This window comes from Rhineura floridana, chromosome 7 (assembly GCF_030035675.1).
Source record: "Rhineura floridana isolate rRhiFlo1 chromosome 7, rRhiFlo1.hap2, whole genome shotgun sequence".
NCBI classification, from domain to species: domain Eukaryota; kingdom Metazoa; phylum Chordata; class Lepidosauria; order Squamata; family Rhineuridae; genus Rhineura; species Rhineura floridana.
Window position 1 is genome coordinate 92,511,870 of NC_084486.1, and position 22,751 is coordinate 92,534,620.

A 22,751-nucleotide genomic window follows, 5' to 3' on the forward strand; every position below is an offset into this window, starting at 1 on the left:
CAACCTTTTTGGGCCCATGTGGAATTCTGCAAGAATCCCATAGGTACCAGACCTTCTGGTTCCTTCTCTCCCCCTGGTCACTCTCCCTCCCCAGACAGATAGAAAAAAAGCACATGCAGTTTGCTTTTCCAAAAGTAAATGTCAGATCAAGTAGAATTAAAATGGATCCTCTTGAATATGCATGCTTTTCCATGGGGTCCCCCAAGAATACCATCAAATTAAATCTTGATAGACTGTGCAACAAAAGTCAAGATCCAGTGTTTGTCAGCATCACAACAACATTGATCCAAAGCACAGTTCTTCGTGTTATTTTATTGTTTTTTTCATAAAAAGATTAACAAACCACCAACAAATAAAAGAACATGTCTGGACACAGGAGTGACCTATGATTCAAAGCTAATTTTGAGGGGATTCCCAGCAAAAATCATGAGAATTCATAATGCCTCAGATCCATACTTCTGCACAATGACAGTGCCAGAAAATACCAGATCTGTTATTTGTATGGTTCAGTGAATGGAAATGGGCGCAATCTGTGATTTCATGGTGTTTGGAAGGGGAACCCATGAAAAAGTCATGCAATTTCAAGAGAACCCATTTTTCTAGACACAAATTGTATCTGCATATGCCTTCTGTCTCTCTTCGACACTCCTCCAACTACTCTGGCACCACACTCCCCCCCCCCCATCCTGCCATTCTATTTTCCTCTCCCCAGCCTCGCAGACAGGGCCAGTCCCAAATGGTGGCTAGGTTGGGTCCTGGCCAAGGGCCCCTGGAGCCACTGAGGCCCCTGAGGGGCCTCTTGATAGGGTGGGGAAGGAGTAGCGCTCATTTTCTGCAATCCACAGCAGAGTAGCTGCTGCGGAACGCAGGGAGGGTGCTTCTTCCAACCGCCCATTCGCTGGCTCCACCTACACATCTCTCCTGTCGTTTGCAGTTGTGAGTGCAAGACTGCCATTAACCAAGATGGCAGCAGAGGTTTCCCTAAGGGGCTGAAGCCTCCGGCACCAATTTGGTTCATGGCAGCGATGCGTGCATGTAGCAGCCTGTGCAGCCGCAAAAGACAGGAGAGATGGAGCCAGCGAACAGGCGGGCAGAAGAAGCTCCCTCCCTGCGAGAGACAGGTAGGCACGCACATGTGTGTGTGTACACGCATGCACCGTGCCCCAGGGCAAGCTGGGGCCCAAGGGCCCTGGCATGTCTGGTGCCAGCCCTGCTCCCAGATTTCTCTCCTTTCTCTCCTACTCCTCCCATTGATGGATTCCTTGTTGCTCGTCTGCTGTGCCCACTGGCCTGTTGTGCTGTTGTTGAACGCCAGATCAGTGCACAATAAGACCACACTCACCCATGATCTGATCATGGATGAGGATGCTGATTTGGTGTTCATTACCGAGACTTGGGTAGGTGAGCTGGGAGGAGTTATCTGAAGCAGCTCTGCCCACACCTTTGCCTGCCTGGATACTTGGTGCAAAGCTGATCTGACCCAGCTTCGCCCACCAGCTTTGCCCACCTGGATACTCGGTGCAACAGCAGCACAGGTTGCAGGGATGAAGGAAAGTGGTTGCTGTGGACTACAACACTTCCATCTCTGTCACTAGGAAACCACTGTGTCCTGGAGCTGGCTGTGAGGGTCTGCACCTGGTGTTGGGCCAAGGAGACAGTAAACTAGGGTTGCTGCTGGTGTACCATCAACCCTGCTGCGCAGCAGCTTCTCTGACTGAGCTGGCAGAGGCTTTCTTAACTGTGGTATTGGAGGAGCCCAGAACTATACTCCTGGGTGATTTCAACATCCATGCTGAGGCTGCCTCTAGTGTTCCGGATCAGGACTTCATGGCCTGCATGATGACCATGGGGCTGTCTCAAGTTGTCACTGGCCCAAAGCATAGGGCAGGGCATACCCTCGACTTTTTGCTCCAGATGGAGGAAGGGGTGATCTGGAGGGTGGGGTGGATGTCACCCCACTGACATAGTCAGACCACTTCCTGGTGAAGTTTACACTTATGGCTCCAATCCTCACCTGCAAGGGTGGTGGACAGATTAAGATGGTCTGCCCCCACAGACTAATGGAATCCACTGAGGGAGTTCCCAGTGGACAGAGTAGGTGACCCTGCTGAAGCCTTTGTCATGCTGTGGAACAACAAGGCGTGTCAGGCTCTTAACATGGTTGTCCTTGAGCAATGCCTCTGGCATTGTGGAGTGCAGTTTGCTGCTTCGTACACCAGTGAACTAACGGCAATGAAACAGGCTGGATAGTGGCTAGAGCACAACTGGCAAAAGACATGCTGTGAGGCTGATCGGGCACGAGTAAAACATCATAAACGTGCCTGTGTGGTGATTATAGTGGCGAAGAAAGCCCACTTCTCTGCCACCATCGCATCCTCAAGTAACTGACCAGTGGAGCTTTTCCATATTGTCAGGGGTCTTTGATATCAACTCCAGGAAATGGAGTTTTAGACCCTTCGGAGGCCCATTGTGAATTGTTTGCAAGGCACTTTGAGGGTAAAGTTGCTCGCCTCCATAGCAATCTTGATGCCTCATCCACATCTACTGTAATCTCCAGTGAAGTCTCCAGTGAAGTGTCCAGTGCAAGTTGCCTCCAGTGAAGTTGCCTGCTGCAACTTCTTGGGATTAGATTCAGTTGATGTGCCTGGTAACATGGACAAGGTGCTTGCGATGATGCAGCCAGCAATGGGTCCTCTTGACCCTTGCCCTTCTTGACTTATTAAAGCTAACCGAGCGGGTTTGACCTTGGATCCAGGGTGCAGTGAACACATCTTTGGGGAAGGGTGTGGTTCCAGCTGCCCTGAAAGAGGCGATGATCTGACCACTCCTGAAAAAGCCCACCCTGGATCCATTGGTTTGTGACAATTACCGATTGGTTGCAAATACCCCTTCTTAGGGAAGGTGACTGAGAGGGCTGTGGATGAAACAGTACTCTTGGATGAAACAGTTTATCTTGACCCATTCCAATCTGGGTTCAGGCCTGGTTATGGGAGTGAATCAGCCTTGACCACCCTGATGGATGACCTTTATCAGGAGAAGGACAGGGGGAGTGTGACCCTCTTATTTTTACTGGATCTCTCAGCGGCTTTTGATACCGTTCACCATGGTATCCTTCTGGACTGACTTGATGAGATGGGTATTGCAGGCACTGGTTTATAGTGGTTCTCCAGAGTCATTTTCAGAGTACCCAGCATTGGATGATTTATCTTTCAGCCCCCTGGCAGTTGTGCTGTGGAGTGCCGCAGGGTACCATCTTGTCCCCCATGCTGTTTAATATGAAGCCCTTGGGAGCGATCATCAGGAGATTTGGGGCGAGGCCCAGGTGACCTCAGTGCCTTTTACTAGCTTCGACTGGTAAGACAGCTGCAGCTATTTCTGAACCAGGATAGCCTGACCACTGTTGGCAATGCACTGGTAACCTCCAAGCTGGATTATCGTAATGCACTCTATGTAGGGCTGCCCTTGAGGTTGGTCCGGAAGCTGCAGCTGGTGCAAAATGTGGCAGCAAGACTGCTCACTGGGGCAGGGTATCGCCAACATTTCACTGCGCTACTGAAAGAATTGCACTGGCTGCCCATTAGCTACCAGGCTAACTTCAGGTTCTAGTTTTGGTATACAAAGCCCTACACAGCTTGGGACCAGGATATGTGAAAGATCGTCTTACCCCTTATATACCCAGTCGATCACTATGCTCTGCAGGTGGGGGCCTCCTGCATATACCATCTTATCAGGAGGTCCGTTCCGCACAACATAGGAAGTGGACCTTCAGTGTAGTGGCATCTATCCTTTGGAATTCCCTTAAATATGAGACAGGCGCCATCTCTTGTTATCTTTTCGGCACCTACTGAAAACTTTCCTCTTTCAACAAGCCTTTTAAGTAAAGACCTTATTCCAGTCTGCATCTGTGTTGGAATTGCTTTTTAAGATGTTTTGAAAGCTTTTTTTAAAAAAATGTTTTGTTTTAACGTGTTTTTAAAGATGTTTTGTTTTTATATATCTTAAAGTCTGTTTTTATGATGTTTTAGAGTGTATTTAGTGTTTTCATTTTTCGCCTTGGGCTTCTACTGGGAGGAAGGGCGAGATATAAATTTAATAAATAAATAATAAATACTATCTTGGTTGCTCCACTTCCTATTCAGCTGCCAATCTGAGCCATGAAGGCACACAGAACTGCAAGAGGAAGTGGGAAAGTGTTGCTCTTCCAGCTTCCTCCTTCTATGTGCTTTTCAAGATGGCAGAAGGTAACCACCTCCACAAGATGGGCAGTAACAGGGGAGTCCTCAATGGCACCATGACACCCACGGGCACCTTGTTGGTGCCCCCAGTATTGAAGACTTGGAAGCCAGCAGACGCCTGGAGTGATTAAAATAAAATATCTAATTAACAGAATTCACTTAATACCTGCCTTCACCACAACTTCAATTTAATATTTTTATTGTTGTAAGTACCTTTGAGACCCATATGGGATATAATTTTTTTAAATAAAATAAATACAGTTAATAACTGTATCTACCGACTGCATAAGCAGACTCCTACTTGCGCAATAGGACTTCCCTTCCTCTCTTCTGCCCTCCACGTCCCTTTAAAATCTGCTCGAGGGCTCCCTGGGAACCCTTGAGATCTGGCTATGATGCATATTTATTCCTCTCTTGTTGCTCTCTTAGCACCAGCAGAAGGAGCAGATCGACAGGACTTGCGCAAACAGTGGCAACTCAGAAACAGCAAGGCATACTGAAGGTTCCAGGGTAAAGCTATCTGGGGCAACCTATCCCTTAAAGAAACAGTTTCTCAGATTTCTAATGAGAATCCACCGGCTGCACATTCTCTCCTGCTTAGTAACTTTCATTGAAAAATAAAAAGAACCTTTAATCCTACCGTTCCCATAGTTTATTTTCTCAGGTTTCAGTATTACACTGATTTTGTGAATAGTTACACCATCACAACTGAAACAAGTTTCTTACTAGTTCACATAAAGAAATAAATTGTGAATACATAATTTAGTAATAAACATCACTCAAAACATAACACTGAACAAAACTGCCAACAGTCTAAGTTAAAAACATTCAACATTTTTTATCGTATGAACATTTTTCCTGTAGTGTGAAGTTTGTGTTTTACTGCAAACGTTTAGATGCTTCTCTTTGGTGTTTATACCTTGATTATTATTCACAAATTTCTCAGAAAGGGAAATAAGAGAAGGGCTCACAAGTTTCTGCCCCAGCAGATGGCAGTAGAGACATGCACTTCTTACTGAGATACAGAATACTTAGTTGATTTGTGTTAATTAGAAGGGCAAAAATAGGTCCTAAAGTATTGAGCACCAGGACTTTAGAAGTTCTTTTCTAGTTTCTAATTTCTATGACTCTGTGAAGCCAGTTCTCCAACTAAAAGATGTTGTCATGTGAAGTCTTTTCACGACTGCACTGCAACAGTTCAAAATTCTCTCCACAACACACATATTCTCGCACACAAATATGTTCTAAATAAGAGCTACAATGTGTGAACAGGTATTGCAGGAAAAAAATGTACTTGCTGCCTATAACTTACCGTGTACAATAGCTCTTCGGGAGTTACAGGACTGGTGAAAATGGTGCGAAGACACCTGAGGCAAGCTTCAATAAATTTAAGATCTGGCGAAAGTAACCCTGTGAATACAAGTTGAGAAACTTTTTCTACTTCTCACAAGCTGGGCAAACAAGAACCTAACAATAATGAAAGTGAAGGTACCTTGTAGTAAGGCTGGTATGATATGGCAGTCCAGCAGAGATTTAACATTGTTTTCTGTACCCATTGCAAGGCTTCCTAGCACCACTGCACATTCAGTTTTCAGCTCAGTGCTGGAGGTTTCTTGCTGAAGCAAGTACAGCAACCTATATATGGAAACACAGAGGAACAATCTGACTTAGCAGAACATAATTCAAACCTAGAACTCTTCTATATAAAAAGGAAGCAGATACTATCAAAAGGGAAAACCCTGTTCTAGTCCGTGCTCATTTAGGATAAGTCATGAGCTAGATGCTATAGAGGACAAAACATTTCCTAGAGACTGTCTTATCAACATCAGATAGACTAATGGGCATAAGGAGACAACATCAGACACCAACACTGAGGAATATGGATGAAAGATCCAAAAGACAATGGAAGGCTGGTAGGACCAGGCTAGGAGGGTACAGGACATGCTTAACAAGAAATAGCAGGAAGTGGTACTTTGAGGAGAGAGGCAGTGGTGCCAATTCTAAGGAAAGGGAGTAGTAACATGATAGAAAATAATGAAAGGAGTAGATGGGATATGAAGTGAAGTGAGGGAGATTAGGGATTAATATACAGAGCTTTAGCTATGAGTGGAAGATCCTTGAAAATAAGTCAAAGAAACATGGCAGAGAAAAATTAGGATAACAAACATCTCATAGCAGATTTAATATTGTTTTGGATTTTCAGTAATGACAGGTACAGTAGCATCTCAGAGAATTCACCAGATAAAAAACCCCAAACTGCTAGCACTTTAATAAGTTTGTAGATCAGCTTTTGAAAACGGCATGTTGAAAAGCTGATAGGAGCATAAAAACATCTAGTTTAGGACAATTCATTCTCTCTGTGGTGATGGGAGAAGGAGGATTATCTGAATTTTCTTTGCCTTCAGAGGACAGGAAAGAGCTTGATGGCACAAACATGCAAAAGACACAGTGGAGAGCTTAATGGTCAAAAGGTATCCTAGCAACCATCACCCGCCTCCAAAAAACAGACCAACATAAGGAGAAAATATATCATAGCTTGCATGTGAATACTAGAAAAAGCCAACGATAGGCTAGTTAGAGTGCCTGATATTAAATGAAATGACATATATAGTGACAATATTAGAAACTCTGTGAAATGCCTCAGACAAAATCTAGAGTCAGAACAGGTTCCACTTGCAGTGGTATTGCTCTATATATTCACTAATAGGCAAAAAACCTTGTGGTTAAGAATATAGCCAACAGATATTTCTATCAAACTTTAAAAGGCACAGAAATTGGGCAGCTATAGTGAATGCACCGGGGGAACAGGAGACCTGACCTCCTCTCTGAGATATTGTATTGCCCTACAAATTTGTCAAAATGCAAACACAATTTGGGTTGGTCTTTCACAGTCCAATCCACTTCCTGTGTAGCTTGGAAGAATTTGGTAACATGTGCCTCTGAGCATATGGTGAGTGATGGCAACATGTGCCATCTCCAAAGATTGAGAATAACATTCTTGTATGTTTGTTGGTGTTCTTTTTTACTTTGCTTCTTTCCTATGTTACTAATGTTTCTACAGAGAATCTAATCTAGAAAATTTTATTTCCCTCATTATTCAATAAAGGTCTGGTGTAGGTGTGGCCCTGATTAGTTAAGCTGCTGTGATTCTGGCTTTTAGAACACTGACAGTTGGTTCTTACCTAGCATGACTAACAGTATCACTGAGTTCAAGGTAAAATTTCTTAAATTAATTAAAAATCAGCCAGGCATTTTAAAAACTTTTAAACTGCAGAAGATGGTCAGAGTATGGGGCAAGGTCAGTAATAGAATTACAGGTACTCAGTGAGCACGGCAGATTTTTAATTAAGTTCAACAAATTATGAAAACTCTGACAGAAAAGAATCCAAAAGGGATCTGGGGTTTTTTTCCCTCTCTTTTTACACTTTGAACTCTCGATTCTCTCTGTTTTGTGTATTGCCATGAAAATTGAGAGGGTTGTTAAGCGTTTCTGAGTTCAGGACTATACGTTTTATAACGTTTTGTTTTGAAATGAGCTTATGGGAAGCATCAGAATGGCATGGGGAGGGATTTTCCATATAACATTGCGGAATGTGAACAATCCATGCTGGCTATAGTATACAGCCATCAAGAGCACTGAGCAAAAGAAAATCTACTACCTTATGAAAATTATTAAAGCAAGCAAATTTTGAACAATTTTTGTATAGATGAGTTGCTGAATGCTATACTACTACTCTGCAAACTTCTGCAACAATGGCCCAGTTCACATGTAATTGTAACCCATAAACAGAAATAAACTATGGACGACTGTTTGTACAAGCAGCATGCTGGTACATGCTGTTTAATCATCCCACTTAACTCCACCTTCCTGTCTCTGAAAGAACAAACCACGAGGCTTCACCTAGCACTACACGCAAAACAGCACTCACTTTGAGACCAGGGTTCGAATCCCCACATAGCCATGAAGCTCACTGGGTGACCCTGGGCCAGTCACTGCCTCTCAACCTCATGAAAACCTTATTCACAGGGTCGCCATAAGTTGGAATTATTATGTTTGAGTCCTAGGTGCCCATCAATGGACAATAAAAAGAACAATTACCAGAGAACACCAGTACCACAATGAAAGTTTCCTTACACAACTTTTTTTATATTTTACATTTATATTGTTCTGTTCACCATTTTTGGGATCCCCTGGGAAGCTCATGAGACTTTGGGGGCAATTTGTGTGTGTTGGACCCTGGGTGAGAGCCAGTAGGTTTGAGAGATGTTGAGTAGAGAAGTGCAAGGCAATTGTTTTAATATTTACTTGTTAATTTGTATTATGTATGTGTTTGTATTGTGGTTATATTGTATATTTTTATAGTATTTGCTGCTGTTTTCTCTTCTGTACACCGCTTAGAGATTTTTATACATATTAAGCGGTATAGAAATGACTTAAATAATAATTATTATAAAATTCCATAAGCAAACTTCAGATGAACAATAGTGCACATTAAAACAAGAACATGTTAGCAAATCCACTGCTGTTAACAAAACCACTACTGGTTTTGACCTATAAAGCTGTTTATGTATAAGGACTCCAATATCTTCCTGAATGCTTCTGCCAATATGAACCTACCTGGATGCTTAGAACTTCATATGAGACCCTTCTTCTGATTCCTTCTTTGAGAGAAGGTCAGAGGATGACCACAAGAGAGAGCCTTTTCCATTGTGGCTCCCCATTTGGGTAACTATCCCCAGAAAGATTTGCCTGTTGTCTTCACTGACATTTTTTCCATGCCAGGTAAAAACTTACATTTTTTGATTTACTATGATAATGTTGTTTGTTGCTAGTTGTGCTGCAGAACCTTTTTGGTGCTTTATTAGGGGTTGTATATTTTTTATAAATTGCAGGTGTTTTTGTGTACCGTGTAATGTTTTTTTATTATAATAGGGGAACCATTTTGTGTAGCAAGAAACTAATATTCAAGGAATAATCATCTTCAATACATTTGTGGACTGAATACCAACATGTTCTGACCCTATAAGAGTTTGTAATATATTCTTGAAGATTAGGTTCATTAATCTGAGAGCACAGATTTCATGGACAATGAATAATAGCTGACAGGGCAGCCTTAAAAGGAATTCCTCTGCTTCGCAACAGTTTAGTTGAAACAGATCCACTTACTTTTGCCTCCTAGCGTCTCCTTGTCGGCTCTACAGTGCCTGTCATACAACAGACTATGTTTTTTCTTTCAGTATGACCACCAGGTTGTTTTAAGTGTCATAAGCTTATAAATCTACAAGGCACACTGAAAGTACTCCTTTATTCTAGACATCTCATTCTGTAAGACTTGCATTGTTAAAAATGCTCTTTTCACAATAGCCAGAAACACTAAAGTAATTAACTTTAATTGTCAGCAAATGATGCTATTGCTTGATTTTACTCTTTCATATGATTTCTGCCTTTATTTGGGAAGAGGATCCAATGATTTGATAAGATGTTCTTTGAACAGAAGGACTCTGAAATCTAAATATACTCTAGGGTCACTATAACCACTACCCCGAATAAGGATTGCTTTTACTTCCCTCATCTTTCTAAGCTGTACATAAGAGTTTTGCAGTGCAATGTCATCTTCGTCCACTCACAAGTCAGCCCTATTAAATTTAATAAAGCTTACTCCCAAGTAAGTGGGGTTAGGATAAAAATCTCTGTTTACTATGTACCCAACAGGTAATGTAGTCATTTCAGAGGTCACACAGAGTTTGTCCAAGTGCCCTCTTCAGAAATAGCTCTGAATTAAGAAACCATAGTGGCATGTACACAACCTTTGTGTACAGCCAAATTAATAGAATAAGTTAATACAAACAAAAATATGAAACACTGTATAATATTTGTATCTCTACTAACTGACAACTCAAAGGATCATCACCAAAAGTGCCTGGCTTAGGTTTACTTGTTTATAGGCACATATAAGTCACCTGTATGACCCAATCAGGAAGAAGTCAGAACTGAAAACTACCACCTTACTCAACCCTCTTTCCACCAAAAGAACAAGACAGGGATGGAGAACTTTGTTTGGTCTGTATTTTTAAACAAACTGACTTAATTTGCAACTCCTGGACTCATGTGTGGATCTGAACATAACTATTCTTCAGAATTTACGCTTCTTCAAATTTTGCAATATAATTCTCTGCCCCCAAAATACTAAAATTTGTATTCTAGGATCATATAAGTTTAGAAATGCATGCATCAAGATAATACATATTTAAATTTATTTTGTGATACACTATTTAAGTACATGTTTAAATACTACTTAAATCAATTTTTTATAGACTGTAAAAATGCAGATTAATGCAGAAACAGGATGGAATGGATTTAAGAATAAATACACGCAAAATTGGCATGGGTCACAGAGACTGATCCCTCCCTCCCTAAAACTAAGACTTACAGGCCTTATCCATAAAAACTGCTTGCAATGCACCATTTGTACACCCAGGGTCAGTTTCATCATCCAGAGAATGGCTCACAGTGAAGTAGAGTATATCCCAATAGAAGGCAATGAGGTCATAACAAAATCTGGCCCATCTGATCAGACTCAGAAGTTGCATATCTTTGAGCGACAGATTTCTCAAAAATGACTGCTATGAAGATGAAACCCAGTAGCAGGCTATGCATCAATAATGATCTGAGATTATGCCTGACAACCATCAAACTCTGCACTGACCTACTCCTTGGTAAAATGCAAGCTCAGTCATCCCACTGATACTTGCAAAAATGGACTTTATCATGAATAAAACTATTAAAAATATTCATAGTTTGTTATATCTAACAGTACTTGTATAACCATATGTTTTTAGAATAAATTTGTATCATTTATAAACCAATATCCTTCAATCAGATGATTGGTGTTATTACAGTTGCACATAAAACTGAGTAACTTTGTAACTACAGTAGGGCCCCACTTCCCGGTGCTCCGCTTCCCGGCGTTCCGCTAATGCGGCAGCTTTCCTCCCCTCTTTAAAAGCCGATTTTGTGGCATTTTCGCACGACGCACCCCATTAAAGTCAATGGGGTTCCGCCTTACGGTGATTTCCGCTTTATGGCAGGGGTCCGGAACGGAACCCACCGTATAAGCGGGGCCCTACTGTACTATAAATATTTCAACAAATTCCACACTAATATTAAGTACAGTTTTGCTTAGATGACTCAAGTAATGGTTATAAAACAGGCAGACTCGTAGTCAAAATGTACAAAACTAATGGCTGCCAAAGACTTAAGGTCCAAAATTCCTCTGACAATAAATCAATGGGCCACCATACCAAGTAAATTTGGACTTGTGGGTCACCATACCAAAAAGACTGGGAACCAATGACATAGAAATGGTCCAAATTTGTTTCCAACTGCTCCAGAGAAACGGAACCAATGGATTTAACAATTTAGACCAGTGATTCCCAATGTGGGTGGTAGCGCCCCCCTGGGGGGCGTTACAGCCTTTCAGGGAGGCGTTGGCATGACTACAAACTTTAGGGGGGCATTTGGGTTTATTAGGGGGGCGTTGACATTTGGCGGTCTGATGCGACAGTTGAAGCATTTAAGTTTAATTTTATTTAATACACAAATCATTAATTTTTAAACTGTTTTGTCCCCAGTTAGAATGTATTTAATAGTCTCAATTCATGGAAATAACACTATAAATAGTATGAGCTCTTTAGTAAAGAAATTCTGAATAGCGGCCAGTGTCATATCAAGGAATGGGGATATTAGCCACACCCAAGCACTAGGTAATGTTCCGATGCTGTCTTGAGGGATGTTGGAACCAATCACGAGAGAGTGTTTGAGAAGCTGGGTGTATTGGTGGAGGGCGCATTCTTCCAACGGATGAGTGCCGTGTGCAAACGGGTGATGCAGACAGTCATTCGCTGGTTTTCTTCAGGAATGGGACACACTCGCTACCGTTGTTTCTGTGATGTTTACTTTTCTATAACTATGTATGTATATTAATAAATCATACTAAGAATTCAATGTGTAATCTAAGTGCAATAAGAAGGCATGATAAACACGATCAGTAATAATAATTGAAAATACATTTTATGCATTACTCATATTTTAAGGGAAGAATAGGAAGCATTGGCATATACTTAATCTGAGGGGGGTGTTGGGCACAAAAAGATTTTGCAAAGGGGCGTTGGGTCGAAAAAGGTTGGGTAACACTGATTTAGACTAAACATTAGGAATAACAGTGATTTACAAGAACAGATCATCTCAAAAGGAGGAAAACTTTCTCTTAGTAGAGGTTTTTAAGCAGAGGCTGAATGGTCACCTATCAGGGATATGGCAGTTGTGCATTTCCTGATGTGGCAGGGTGCGAGTCTAGATGACCATTAAGATCCGCTTCCAGGTCTATGATTCTAAACCCGTTCGCAATTTTTTTTTCTAATTCTAATTTTCTAATTCTAAACACAAGAGTACAAACATAATATTGTTCTCCCAACTTCCTTTAATCACTTAGACATTGTACTTCTAAGAATGGAAGAGAAATCAATTCTTGCCTAATTTTACTCATCTGATCAGTTCTCAACTGTTTAATAACTCAAGGTATCAGAAAGCATTTCCTCAACCAAAAGTTTTTGAAACAGTTTTCTGCGACAATCTGGATTTGCCATTTTTCAGGAAGATTCAAAAACAGCTTAGTTATTTAGCCTTTTTCTTTTGTAAAGATAATTTATTCATCATGAAATAAGTCACAGAGGCAAGAGTCAAGCAAGCACAATGCAAACACATTTAGAAGTGGATATATCTTCAGTAGTCTACTCCAATCTCTTGTATTGAGGTACAATTTAATACACTGAAGACTGGAGAAGCAGCAGTGGGTTAAAAATTATAGCAAAATAAAATTTAAGTTTAATGTTAAAAACTCTTCCCAAATTAAAATTGTTACTTCAACCCACTCTTTCCAAAAGCAAGGTTCTCAGAGAAGTTCCATTATTATCTTACCTGAGCTTAAGGAAATAGCTAACAAATGCTCACCATAGAAACCTAAAGTATAAAATAGTTATCTTACCTCAAAGCAGCAGCTGAACTATAGGATTCCAACAAACACCAGTTCTATAAATTTTTGTTCCCACCATTACCTTGGGGAGAACGGTTCCATAATTTTGTCCTTCTCAATGATTAAAGCATGATTTCCAATCCAGATAAACACTTGATCCTATGGATCATTTAACCTGTATCCTCCTGTATCTAGAGAAATGTTAAATGCCTAACCTTACTTGAAGTCTAGTAAAAAGAGACAAGTCAACAGACTTGTCAAATAATGGTCACTTTTTAAAAAGCATTAACAAAATACTTTAGTCAACAGGTTTGATACTTACATTAATTACACAAATTAATTAGTTTTCATTGTTTTAATACAAAAAATTGTATGTTTCTAAACTGGACTCCAATTTGTCACAGGACCTTTACAGCTCACATAGCTAGAGCAGATTCTCAGGTTCCCGAAGCAAGCAAGAGCAAGTCATAGGCAACGATCCAGGCCCCAATGGCTGTTTGTGAACCTGTTCAAAGATACCTATGGTTCTAGCACATGGCTAGTAGAAGCAGCTCTAATACACTGTTATATTTGAATATTAGGCAGGCGCCATCTCTGCCATCTTTTTGGTGCCTTTTGAAGACTTTTCTTTTTCCACAAGCCTTTTAAGTTGAGAGCTATCCCAGTCTGCGTCTGTGTTAGAATTGCTTGTTAATATGGTTTTTTAAAATAATGTTTTTAACCCTTCTTAAAAAGATGTTCTTAAAGCTTTTTTTTTTAATGTTTTTAACGTTTTGTTTTAATGTATTTTAAGGTCTGTTTTTATGATGTTTTAAAGTGTTTTTAGTGCCTTGTTTGCAGCCCTGGGCTCCTGCTGGAAGGAAGGGCGGGATACAAATTAAATAATAATAATAATAATAATAATAATAATAATATTTGGGCCCAACCGCTGCAAAGTCAAGGTGCAAGCAAGAGCACACTCTCTCTTTTTTAAACGTAGATATTTATTTATTATTCAATTTATTAGTCGCCCATCGGGCTGGTTGACAAGCCACTCTGGGCGACGTACACAATAAAATATAAAAAATAAGATATACTGTCACTTAGTAACATTCTTGGCTTCCTATTTGACTATGGTCAATTGACCTCATTGGACCACCTTATCTGTATTCAGGATATTCGTTCCTCAACCTTTATGTCCTGTACTAATTAGGGTGATATTTTAATCACTTGGTACTTAATACTAATTACGCAAATCAACCTCTTAGAGAGTGCAGAAAAATGAGCTTTCCTTAATAGGATCATGGCATTCTATCAATTAAATTTTTTTACAGGAATCTCAGTAATATATTCCATGTATTTGCTTCAGCAGTACACACAAAAAGGTGTGTACAGAGTTATCTCTCCCCTTTGCAAACACACACATTTTAACTCTTCCAAGCAATATGGAAAAATAATTGTTAACTAGATCTCTTACTGAAGCAACTGAAAATAGTTAAAAGTTCTTAATGACAAATATTTTTTATCTCTAAGCCAAATAAAAAATGTCAAGAAGAAAAGATGTAATATAGTTTATATTGTATAGTCCTACGTACCAAACCTAAAGTTAATCACACCTCATCACAAGTGTTTTAATATCACACAAACCCAAAGTGTATACTCAGTGGGGTTAGCAGCAAATCACAGCTCTCAGGTGAGTGAACCTGTATAATGCATGTCTGTTACATTCATTACACTCTAGGTGTACATCTAAAACATTTAAAGTGACTGAAGTCCACTATTACAGTTTTCATATTATGGCAAGTCATAGTGTGAACACGTCACATGCTAGCACACATTGCTCAAATCACACCCAACCCACTCTTTTTGCCAAGCGAGAGTAAATAAACTATGTAAGCTGGTTCATATGTAATGCTAAGCCAGCATTGTGGTTTGTTCTCTCCAGGCTTGGAAAAGGGAGGGGTGAGTGGGATTTGAGCAGCGTGCATAAGCACACTACTCATTCACAGTAAGTCATAGTTTGTTTCAGACTATGGCTTACCATGATATTTGAACAGGGCCATTATCTTTTTTTTTTAGGTCCACAGAATTAACCACATCGAGAACCACTGTTATCCTGTGGGACTTGATAAAACTCCTATGGAATAAAACCTGGAACACAAATGCAACAAGACTGTGCTAACCCATCTGCTTGGGACAGAGTATGTGAACATGTGTTGATATAGAATTTTAACTCTTTGGCTCAGGTAGGTAAAACTGCACTGCCTTTCTCTAAAACCCTTCCTCTGCCACCCAAGTGCAAGGAATAGTATCTGAAGACTGCCCTAGTTTGTAAAAGGACAGAAAAGTCAATATTACAGCAACTCCAAGCCATCACTTCTGCAGATGGGTTGAACTCAATGCTTATTCCAGAAAATAAAATTAAAAAGGTTGCCTGTGACAATATTTTTTCTTTTGCAAGTAAACTTTGGTATCTGAAGCAGGCTCAAACATCTCCAAACACTGAGAATGAACAAGACTAACAGGATAGGCTTAATGAAAGTAGTACCCACTTTATCACTATGATCACAGTTTCTCATGCTTAGCATATCAAGTAGAGTCTTACACAAGAACAATATAGGTTTTGGTCATCATAATTAACTACTTTGAAGCCACCAACAATGTTACAGTTTTTAACCTCTCTTTCTTTAGATTCTTTACTTTGTGATGAATCTACAGGCACTCTGACCCTCAGAACATTTTCATTAGGAGTACTTCATTTAAATAAACTCATCACGTTGCTGAAGTTAAAAAGGTCTGGTTAGTGCCAAGACAGGTGACTACCTGGGAATCACATATGTGCCCTCTTGGATTCCATGATGGAAGAAAGATGGGATATAAATGTAATAAAATGGGTGGGGAAAAAGAGCAACCAAACAGTGGGCATGTAGCTGCTCGTTATAATCCACAGCCACTGAAAGTTGAGGAGGGTTTGAATGAGAGCGGAATAGGGCTCCGATACAATGAGAGAAAGAGGACGGGTGGTGGGACTATTGGTGTGAAAATGACAGCATTGTGTGTGGAGGACAGCATTTTCAATCTTCTAACAATTGCAGAGAAGCCTTTCAAGGAAGCAAGATATGTGTCAACATTTAAGCCATATATGAAACACACAATAGAGCAAAGTAAGACACCATGGAAAACCATGTTATTGTTATTATGGGAGTGGCTAAGAAACCTCTAACAGTTTGCATCGACAGGTGACAGGGAGACAAATTTCTTCTTGAAACTTCAGGACTTTCCCAAAATATCAAGAAAAAGGATTATGGTCTTACTCCAAAATGTTATGAAGTGAAATGAAGAAGTAAAGAGAGCTTGGGAAGACTATGATGCCTACATGAAGGCAGGGCTGGTGCCAGACACGCTGAGGCCCTTGGGCACCAGCTTGCCCCAGGTCCTGGCACACACGCGCCTTCCTGTCTCTCGCAGGGAGGGAGCATCTTCCGCACACCCGTTCGCTGGCTCCATCTCGCCTGTCTTTTGTGGCTGCGCGGGCTGCTATGCAAGTGCATTGCTGCCATCAGCCAAGGTGGCAGCGGAGGCTTCAGCCCCTCAGGGAAAGTGCCATCTAGGTTAATGGCAGTCCTGTGCGTGCAGCCCGCACAACTGCAAGACAGGAGAGACAGGTAATTGGAGCCAGCAAATGGGCGGGCGGCAGAAGCTCCCTCCCTGCGATTCGCGGCAGCTATTCTGCCGCGGATTGTGGAAAAGAAGCACTACTCCTCCCCCACCCTATCAAGAGGTCCCTCAGGGGCCTCTGTGGCTCCAGGGATCCTCGGCCAGGGCCTGCCCTGCCCTGCTCTTTGGGACCGGCTCTGCATGAAGGAAACTCTCAGACTAAAAGCCATGAAACAGCTCTCTGATGAAGAGAGGGAATGTTTTTTCAAGAGCATCAAGAAGAACGAAAGAGATGCGAATACCAATGCCTTTAAACAGAAATAGATATGATACCAAAGAAGCTTAATAAAAAAGGCTAGAAGCACAGATGAAGCAGTTGGAACATGACACTTGGACAATTGAAAAATACAGTTATTTATATTGTCAACAAGTGATAAGGATATCCTTAGAATTATTTTCTTCCTCAGATGAAAACACAGTTGACTTTCAGTAAGCAAGCAAAAACACTTATATATTCAACAATAATACTTAATTTTTAACAAAATACTTAGAACTTTACTATATCTTTTAAAGTGTTTTCAAAAACACTTTTTCAAATAAATATCTACTTATTTTTCCTGATTGTTCAATGAGCTATACTTTATTTTTAAAAACACTCTATAAAAGTTTCAAATTTCATAACATGTAACATGATGTATGGTAATAATTCAAATAGATGTATAAAGAGAGTTGGAAAGATATAGGTGATAGTTAATAAAGCAATGCTAACACTTAAAAAAGGGGGACATTCTCTAAAGACAGAAGTCCAAGGTTACATCTGTACTACCAGCATTTCACCCACCTGCTAATCAATTTGAAGTATTAGACAACCCAACAATATATCAGCCATTTACAATACTGACAAATTGCACTACATCAACCTATAAGCTAAATCTGGCCTACATTATTTTGTGCCCTTGCTTATTTTTCCATGCTCTCTCAACCAATTTAGCTAACCTATTTAGCTATGCTCTCCTCATACCTCCTCATTCACAACTTCGGCAGGGGAGGAAACAAAGAAATGAAGAGGGGCAGAAAACGAAGTATTATTCCCAGCTGCCCTTGTGTTTCTAGCAAAATAGCGAAGTAGAGCTGGAAAGAAAAGCCCTTTATTTTAAAGACAGCCTAGAACAGAAGTCAATTACATGTCCTGTAAGCCACCGTGTGTTTGTTTGTGCATGCACTTGTATGAGACGGAGGGGGGAGAAAGACAAGCACCATTTCCTTATGAATTTTGTTCCTGTACATCCCATTCCTCTTCCTCCTCCATTACTGCACTGAATCAGGCCAGTCTTTTTAACCAAGTATGGATGATCATCTTCAATATTTGCTTCCATATTTGCTGATGAGTGTAATTTGTGTTTATAAATTAAATTATACAAATTAACATACCTGCAAAATTTATATTTGCATGAATTATTCTGCTAACAATGAACTTAAAACACTTGCCTGTTTGAGCTGTGAACAATGTCAACCTAACACAGCCCAGGTTCTAGATGCAATCCTGTGATACTACAACTGACAATTGGCCCATCTATTTTGTGAGCATTTTTCACAGAAAAGCAAGCACATTTGCCAGCCTAATTGTTAAAGGATCACAAGAGCTTCCTAAAAGGTTGCTGCATGGGCATCACAAACATAATCTCTGGTTTACAATGAGATTGTATACTTGGACAGTCTTCCACAAGCCCACTCATATGAAGCTGCCTAATGCCAAGTCAGTCTCCCTCTATCATGTTAGAATCTGGGGGTCACCCAATGAGGCTGAATGGTAGAAGGTTCCAGACAGACAGGAGGAAGTACTTCTTTACACAGTACATGAAGAAATATAAAATCCATTACAAGATGTGGTGATGGCTACCAAATTAAAACCATTTTTTAAAGTGGCTTAGACAAATTCATGGAGAATGAGGCTATCATTGGCTAATAGTCACAATGGCTATCTGGCACCTACACTGTAGTTTTTGGTAAATGCTAAAGAAGCACCTCTTTACCCTGCCCTTTTGACATCTGAGATGTATGTTTTCAGTACCCACCCTATTACTGTGAGTATAGTTAAGTTTATTAAAATAATGACTGTTGTAACCTGCCCTGGTACCTGCTCGTGAAGGGCAGATGGTGGTAATAACAACAATAATAATAGTTCCTCTAGGATCAGAGGGAGCAACCCTCTGAATATGCTGGGGAACATCTATTCAGGCATTTGTGTTCACATCCTGCTTATGGGTTTGTCATAGGCATCTGGCTGGCAACTATGAGAACAGGATAATGGGCTACACAGGCCTTTGGTTTGATCCAGCAGGGTTTTTCTTATGTCCATCACTGTAGCTCAGTATAGCTTACTTTGACTGTCATAATCTCTCCAGGGTCTCCAGTAGAGGTCTTTCTCCATCACCACTTAATTTGAGATGCCAGGGATTGGATTTAGACCTTCTGCTTGAAAAATATGTTTGACTATTGAACTGTAGTTCCTTCTTGTGGGAATGGCAACCAGTTGAGCCCTACCCTCCCCAGCAGCTGGGGAACAGGCAAGGACATCCCACCTCAGTTGTATTTAACATGGAGGTGTTTCGACGCTCACCACTATTGGGAAAATCCCCATTCACCTCTCCAACTGCAGCCTAGAGGAAACTGTAATCGACCATTTGGGCAATGAGTGGCTGAGGCAGAGTTGCGTCTCTGATACCCACTACCCAAACAAGCCCCAGCCTCTCACTCAGAGATGCAGCATGAGATCAAAGACCAACAGCCAAAGTCCTAAGTCCTACTGGGTTATCTAGGAGCAGGGCCCTGATTTCTAGAAATGTTGGCTTTGCTACCAAGGCCAGCCAAAATCTATAGAACTATATGCTTGAAGGTAAACTGGTTTATCAACAACAGAGCCCATTAATCTATACAAGCAATTTAATGATCTTTATAAAAGCAAAGGTGATAGTTTTTATAGAGTGAGGCTTCAGCAAAGTAAGTGAGAGAGGATTGGCTGTCTGGGCAAAGTGCTATCCTTGGTTTTTTAAAGCTTTTCTTTGTTTAAGCATTAAAAATCCATTCATTTTCAAAAAAAAATCACATTTCTTCACCCTTTCTTCCACACTCTATTTACATAAAGGATATTACTGCACCTTATAAGAATCTTCCCAAGGTGTCTAGATATTGCACCATCAACATAATCTTCTATATTTACAAGTTACATGTTCCCAGATCCACTGACAGAGGTCCTATTCCGATGCAACAGAAACTAACTTGTTGCTACAAAAAAGAGCTGTGGGAAGACGTGTGTTTGTGTGATCCCTCTTCCCTACTCCTGCATCCATAGCTTGCAACAAACTGCAGTTTGCCACTGCATCAGAATACAACAAACTATAGGATGGCATTAAAATGCTAGGTCTACTCAGAGCAGACCTATTGACATTAATAAACCTAAGTTAGGCCTATCTATTAATTTCCGTGGGTCTACCAATTTAGCTGAATACAAGCCATAGTTTTCAAAAAAGGATCTGAAACCAGTTTTGTACATTTGGAGATGCACATTCTGGTTAAGTAAGATCCACTTTAAGTGTATCCAACATAGTTAACCCTGTATGTGCTGAAAAACTGCAGTAGGGCCCCATTCATACAGCGGGTTACGTTGTGGACCCCCGCTGTAAAGTGAAAACTGCTGTAAAGCAGAACCCATTGAATAGAATGGTGCGCGATGCCCGAAAACTGCTGTAAAAGCGGAACAAGCGCCGTATGAGTGGGGCTTTAGTCTAATTGCGTCTAATTGAGACCGCTGTATCAGCGAATTGCTGTAAAGCGAAGGACTGTAAAGAGGGGCCCTACTGCACTTGAATGTAGTGAGATCTAATGCTGCTCTGCTTTCTCCATTCTCTGATAGATGAAGAAAATGATGGGGGGGGGTTGCAAGAATTTCTACAAGTTCTAGACTGGAGTTAAGAGTATATTTTAAAATAGTTCATTGTAGAATATTAATTTCTTGATCTCTTAACTATTCAGTAACTATCTCTTAACTATAGTTAAGAGACAGGATGTGCACCTGAGGCTTATGTTCATCCCCTCCTTAGCTTTGCAAGATTCACCTCTCTTCTTACACTCAAATGTTCCTCTCCCTTTTAGGTGTTATACCAGTACCAAGTACAATATTAAATAGTTTTAAAACTGAGCTTGACACCAAGGTTTGAAGCAGGTATGGGTAATATTTGACCATGTGCAGATACAATGCTGATCCCAGCTAGCAATGAAAAAGGAAGAGAATGGAAAATTCAAGTCAGCAGGAGCAGGATGCGGAATGCAGAAATACAAGAGTGATAAGCACATCTATCAATCACTGTAGATTCAAGTCATATCCTACCAAATATTTAGCCATCTCACTGGCTGCCCTGGGCTCCTACTGGCAGGAAGGGCGGGATATAAATCTAATAAATAAATATAAATATTCTGGCAAAAAGCTTAAGCAAAATCTTATCAGGCAGATGCTCTGATTTTCAACAACAGCCATAATCTTTATCAGGGAGGTGGCTCCTTCTATCCTGCTCCAAATAAACCTCAATTTATGAAAGAATGAGAAGTTATAATTATGGAGAAACTAACTGATCAAGTCAGTATACCCCAGGGTCAAAAGTAAACTTTTGGGCACAGTCAAGCACTTAAGTGTACCTATAATTCTGCTGGAGCACTAATTCACTGCCCCCAGAAATCTGGGACTATACTTGTATTGAGCAGTTTTCAAACAGATAATCTTCTTTATCAGGAGAATCAGGATGTATAATTTCCCTTTTGTTTTGATTCCTTTATATTCCAACGAGCCAATAAATCATAAACAGTGAAAAATACAGGGCATTACACATTATTGTACATTCACAAATGGATCCACAACTGTATTATACCAAGGTAATGTTGCCTTGATTTTATTTGGCTTGTTTTCAGTGATGAAGAGCTCATAGGAAATAGTCACCGAAATTAACAGACACAGAAAATTCCTTCTAGGTAAGCAGCCAGCCATACTGTGAGGTATGCAGATACACATCAGCTGCATTTGTTTTAGTAAGGCTATAAGAATTCACCATTAAAAAGTCAATTTGTGGCAGCTGAAGAAATTACACTCCTGTACTATGATGCTGTGATAGGAAATAAAAGCATGAAGATTACAACACAGTCAGAGTCCTATAATCTGTAGGCATTCCCTTTGCCCGCTACAGGTCAAGAACCCAAGCGGCAACATTCTTCTTTTATATAAGTAAATTGAAACTGCACCATGCGATGCAGTACATTAGCACAAGCGTTTGTTTTGAAAAATTCCCCAAAGAGATGTCTTGACTGAAGACAAGACAGATTCACAAAACAAAGCTTCTTGAAGTGGATGGTGTTAGAGGAACTTTAATGCAGGCTGCTTTCAGAAGTCATGTCAACTTATGGAAAAATTATGGTGTGTGTTTTTTAAATGACAAATCTAATTCATAGAGAAAAGACAGTGCCAGCGATGCCCAACAAAATTGTGAAAGGAGACCTAGAAAATGTGTACCCTCCCTTGAAAAGACACACATTACTCTTTAGTTAAATTTGCATATTTGTTCATTTAAAAAAAAAAATACAGGGCTGTATCCAACATAGCACTAAGCAAGCATCCCATTAGTGCAAGGATTTTCGCTTGTGCAACAGGATTTTCTCTCTTCTCTCCCCGCGCAAACCCTGTGCCGTCCTTAAATCTTCTCTGGAGGGTTGAGGACCTTATTTATGGGGCATGTTGGGGAAGGAGAGGGGGAAGTCTTGCTGCATAAGCAGAAATCCTTGTGCTGATGGGATATTTACTTAA

General features: G+C 40.5%; 1 protein-coding gene and 1 pseudogene across 4 annotated transcripts in view; one reads left to right on the forward strand and one right to left on the reverse strand.

Annotated features, from left to right (window-relative positions):
- The window catches only part of ARMC8 (armadillo repeat containing 8), a 96,393-nt gene that overhangs the window by 57,293 nt on the left and 16,349 nt on the right, over positions 1 to 22,751 (reverse strand). For all 4 annotated transcript variants that reach the window (XM_061636510.1, XM_061636509.1, XM_061636507.1 and 1 more), the window contains 2 exons: positions 5,728 to 5,870; positions 5,548 to 5,645 (listed from right to left, as the gene is read on the reverse strand). In XM_061636510.1, the coding sequence (XP_061492494.1) occupies positions 5,548 to 5,645; positions 5,728 to 5,870 (241 nt within the window). The remainder of the gene's footprint in view (positions 1 to 5,547; positions 5,646 to 5,727; positions 5,871 to 22,751) is intronic.
- LOC133388602 (enkurin-like) lies at positions 16,290 to 17,396 on the forward strand (annotated as a pseudogene).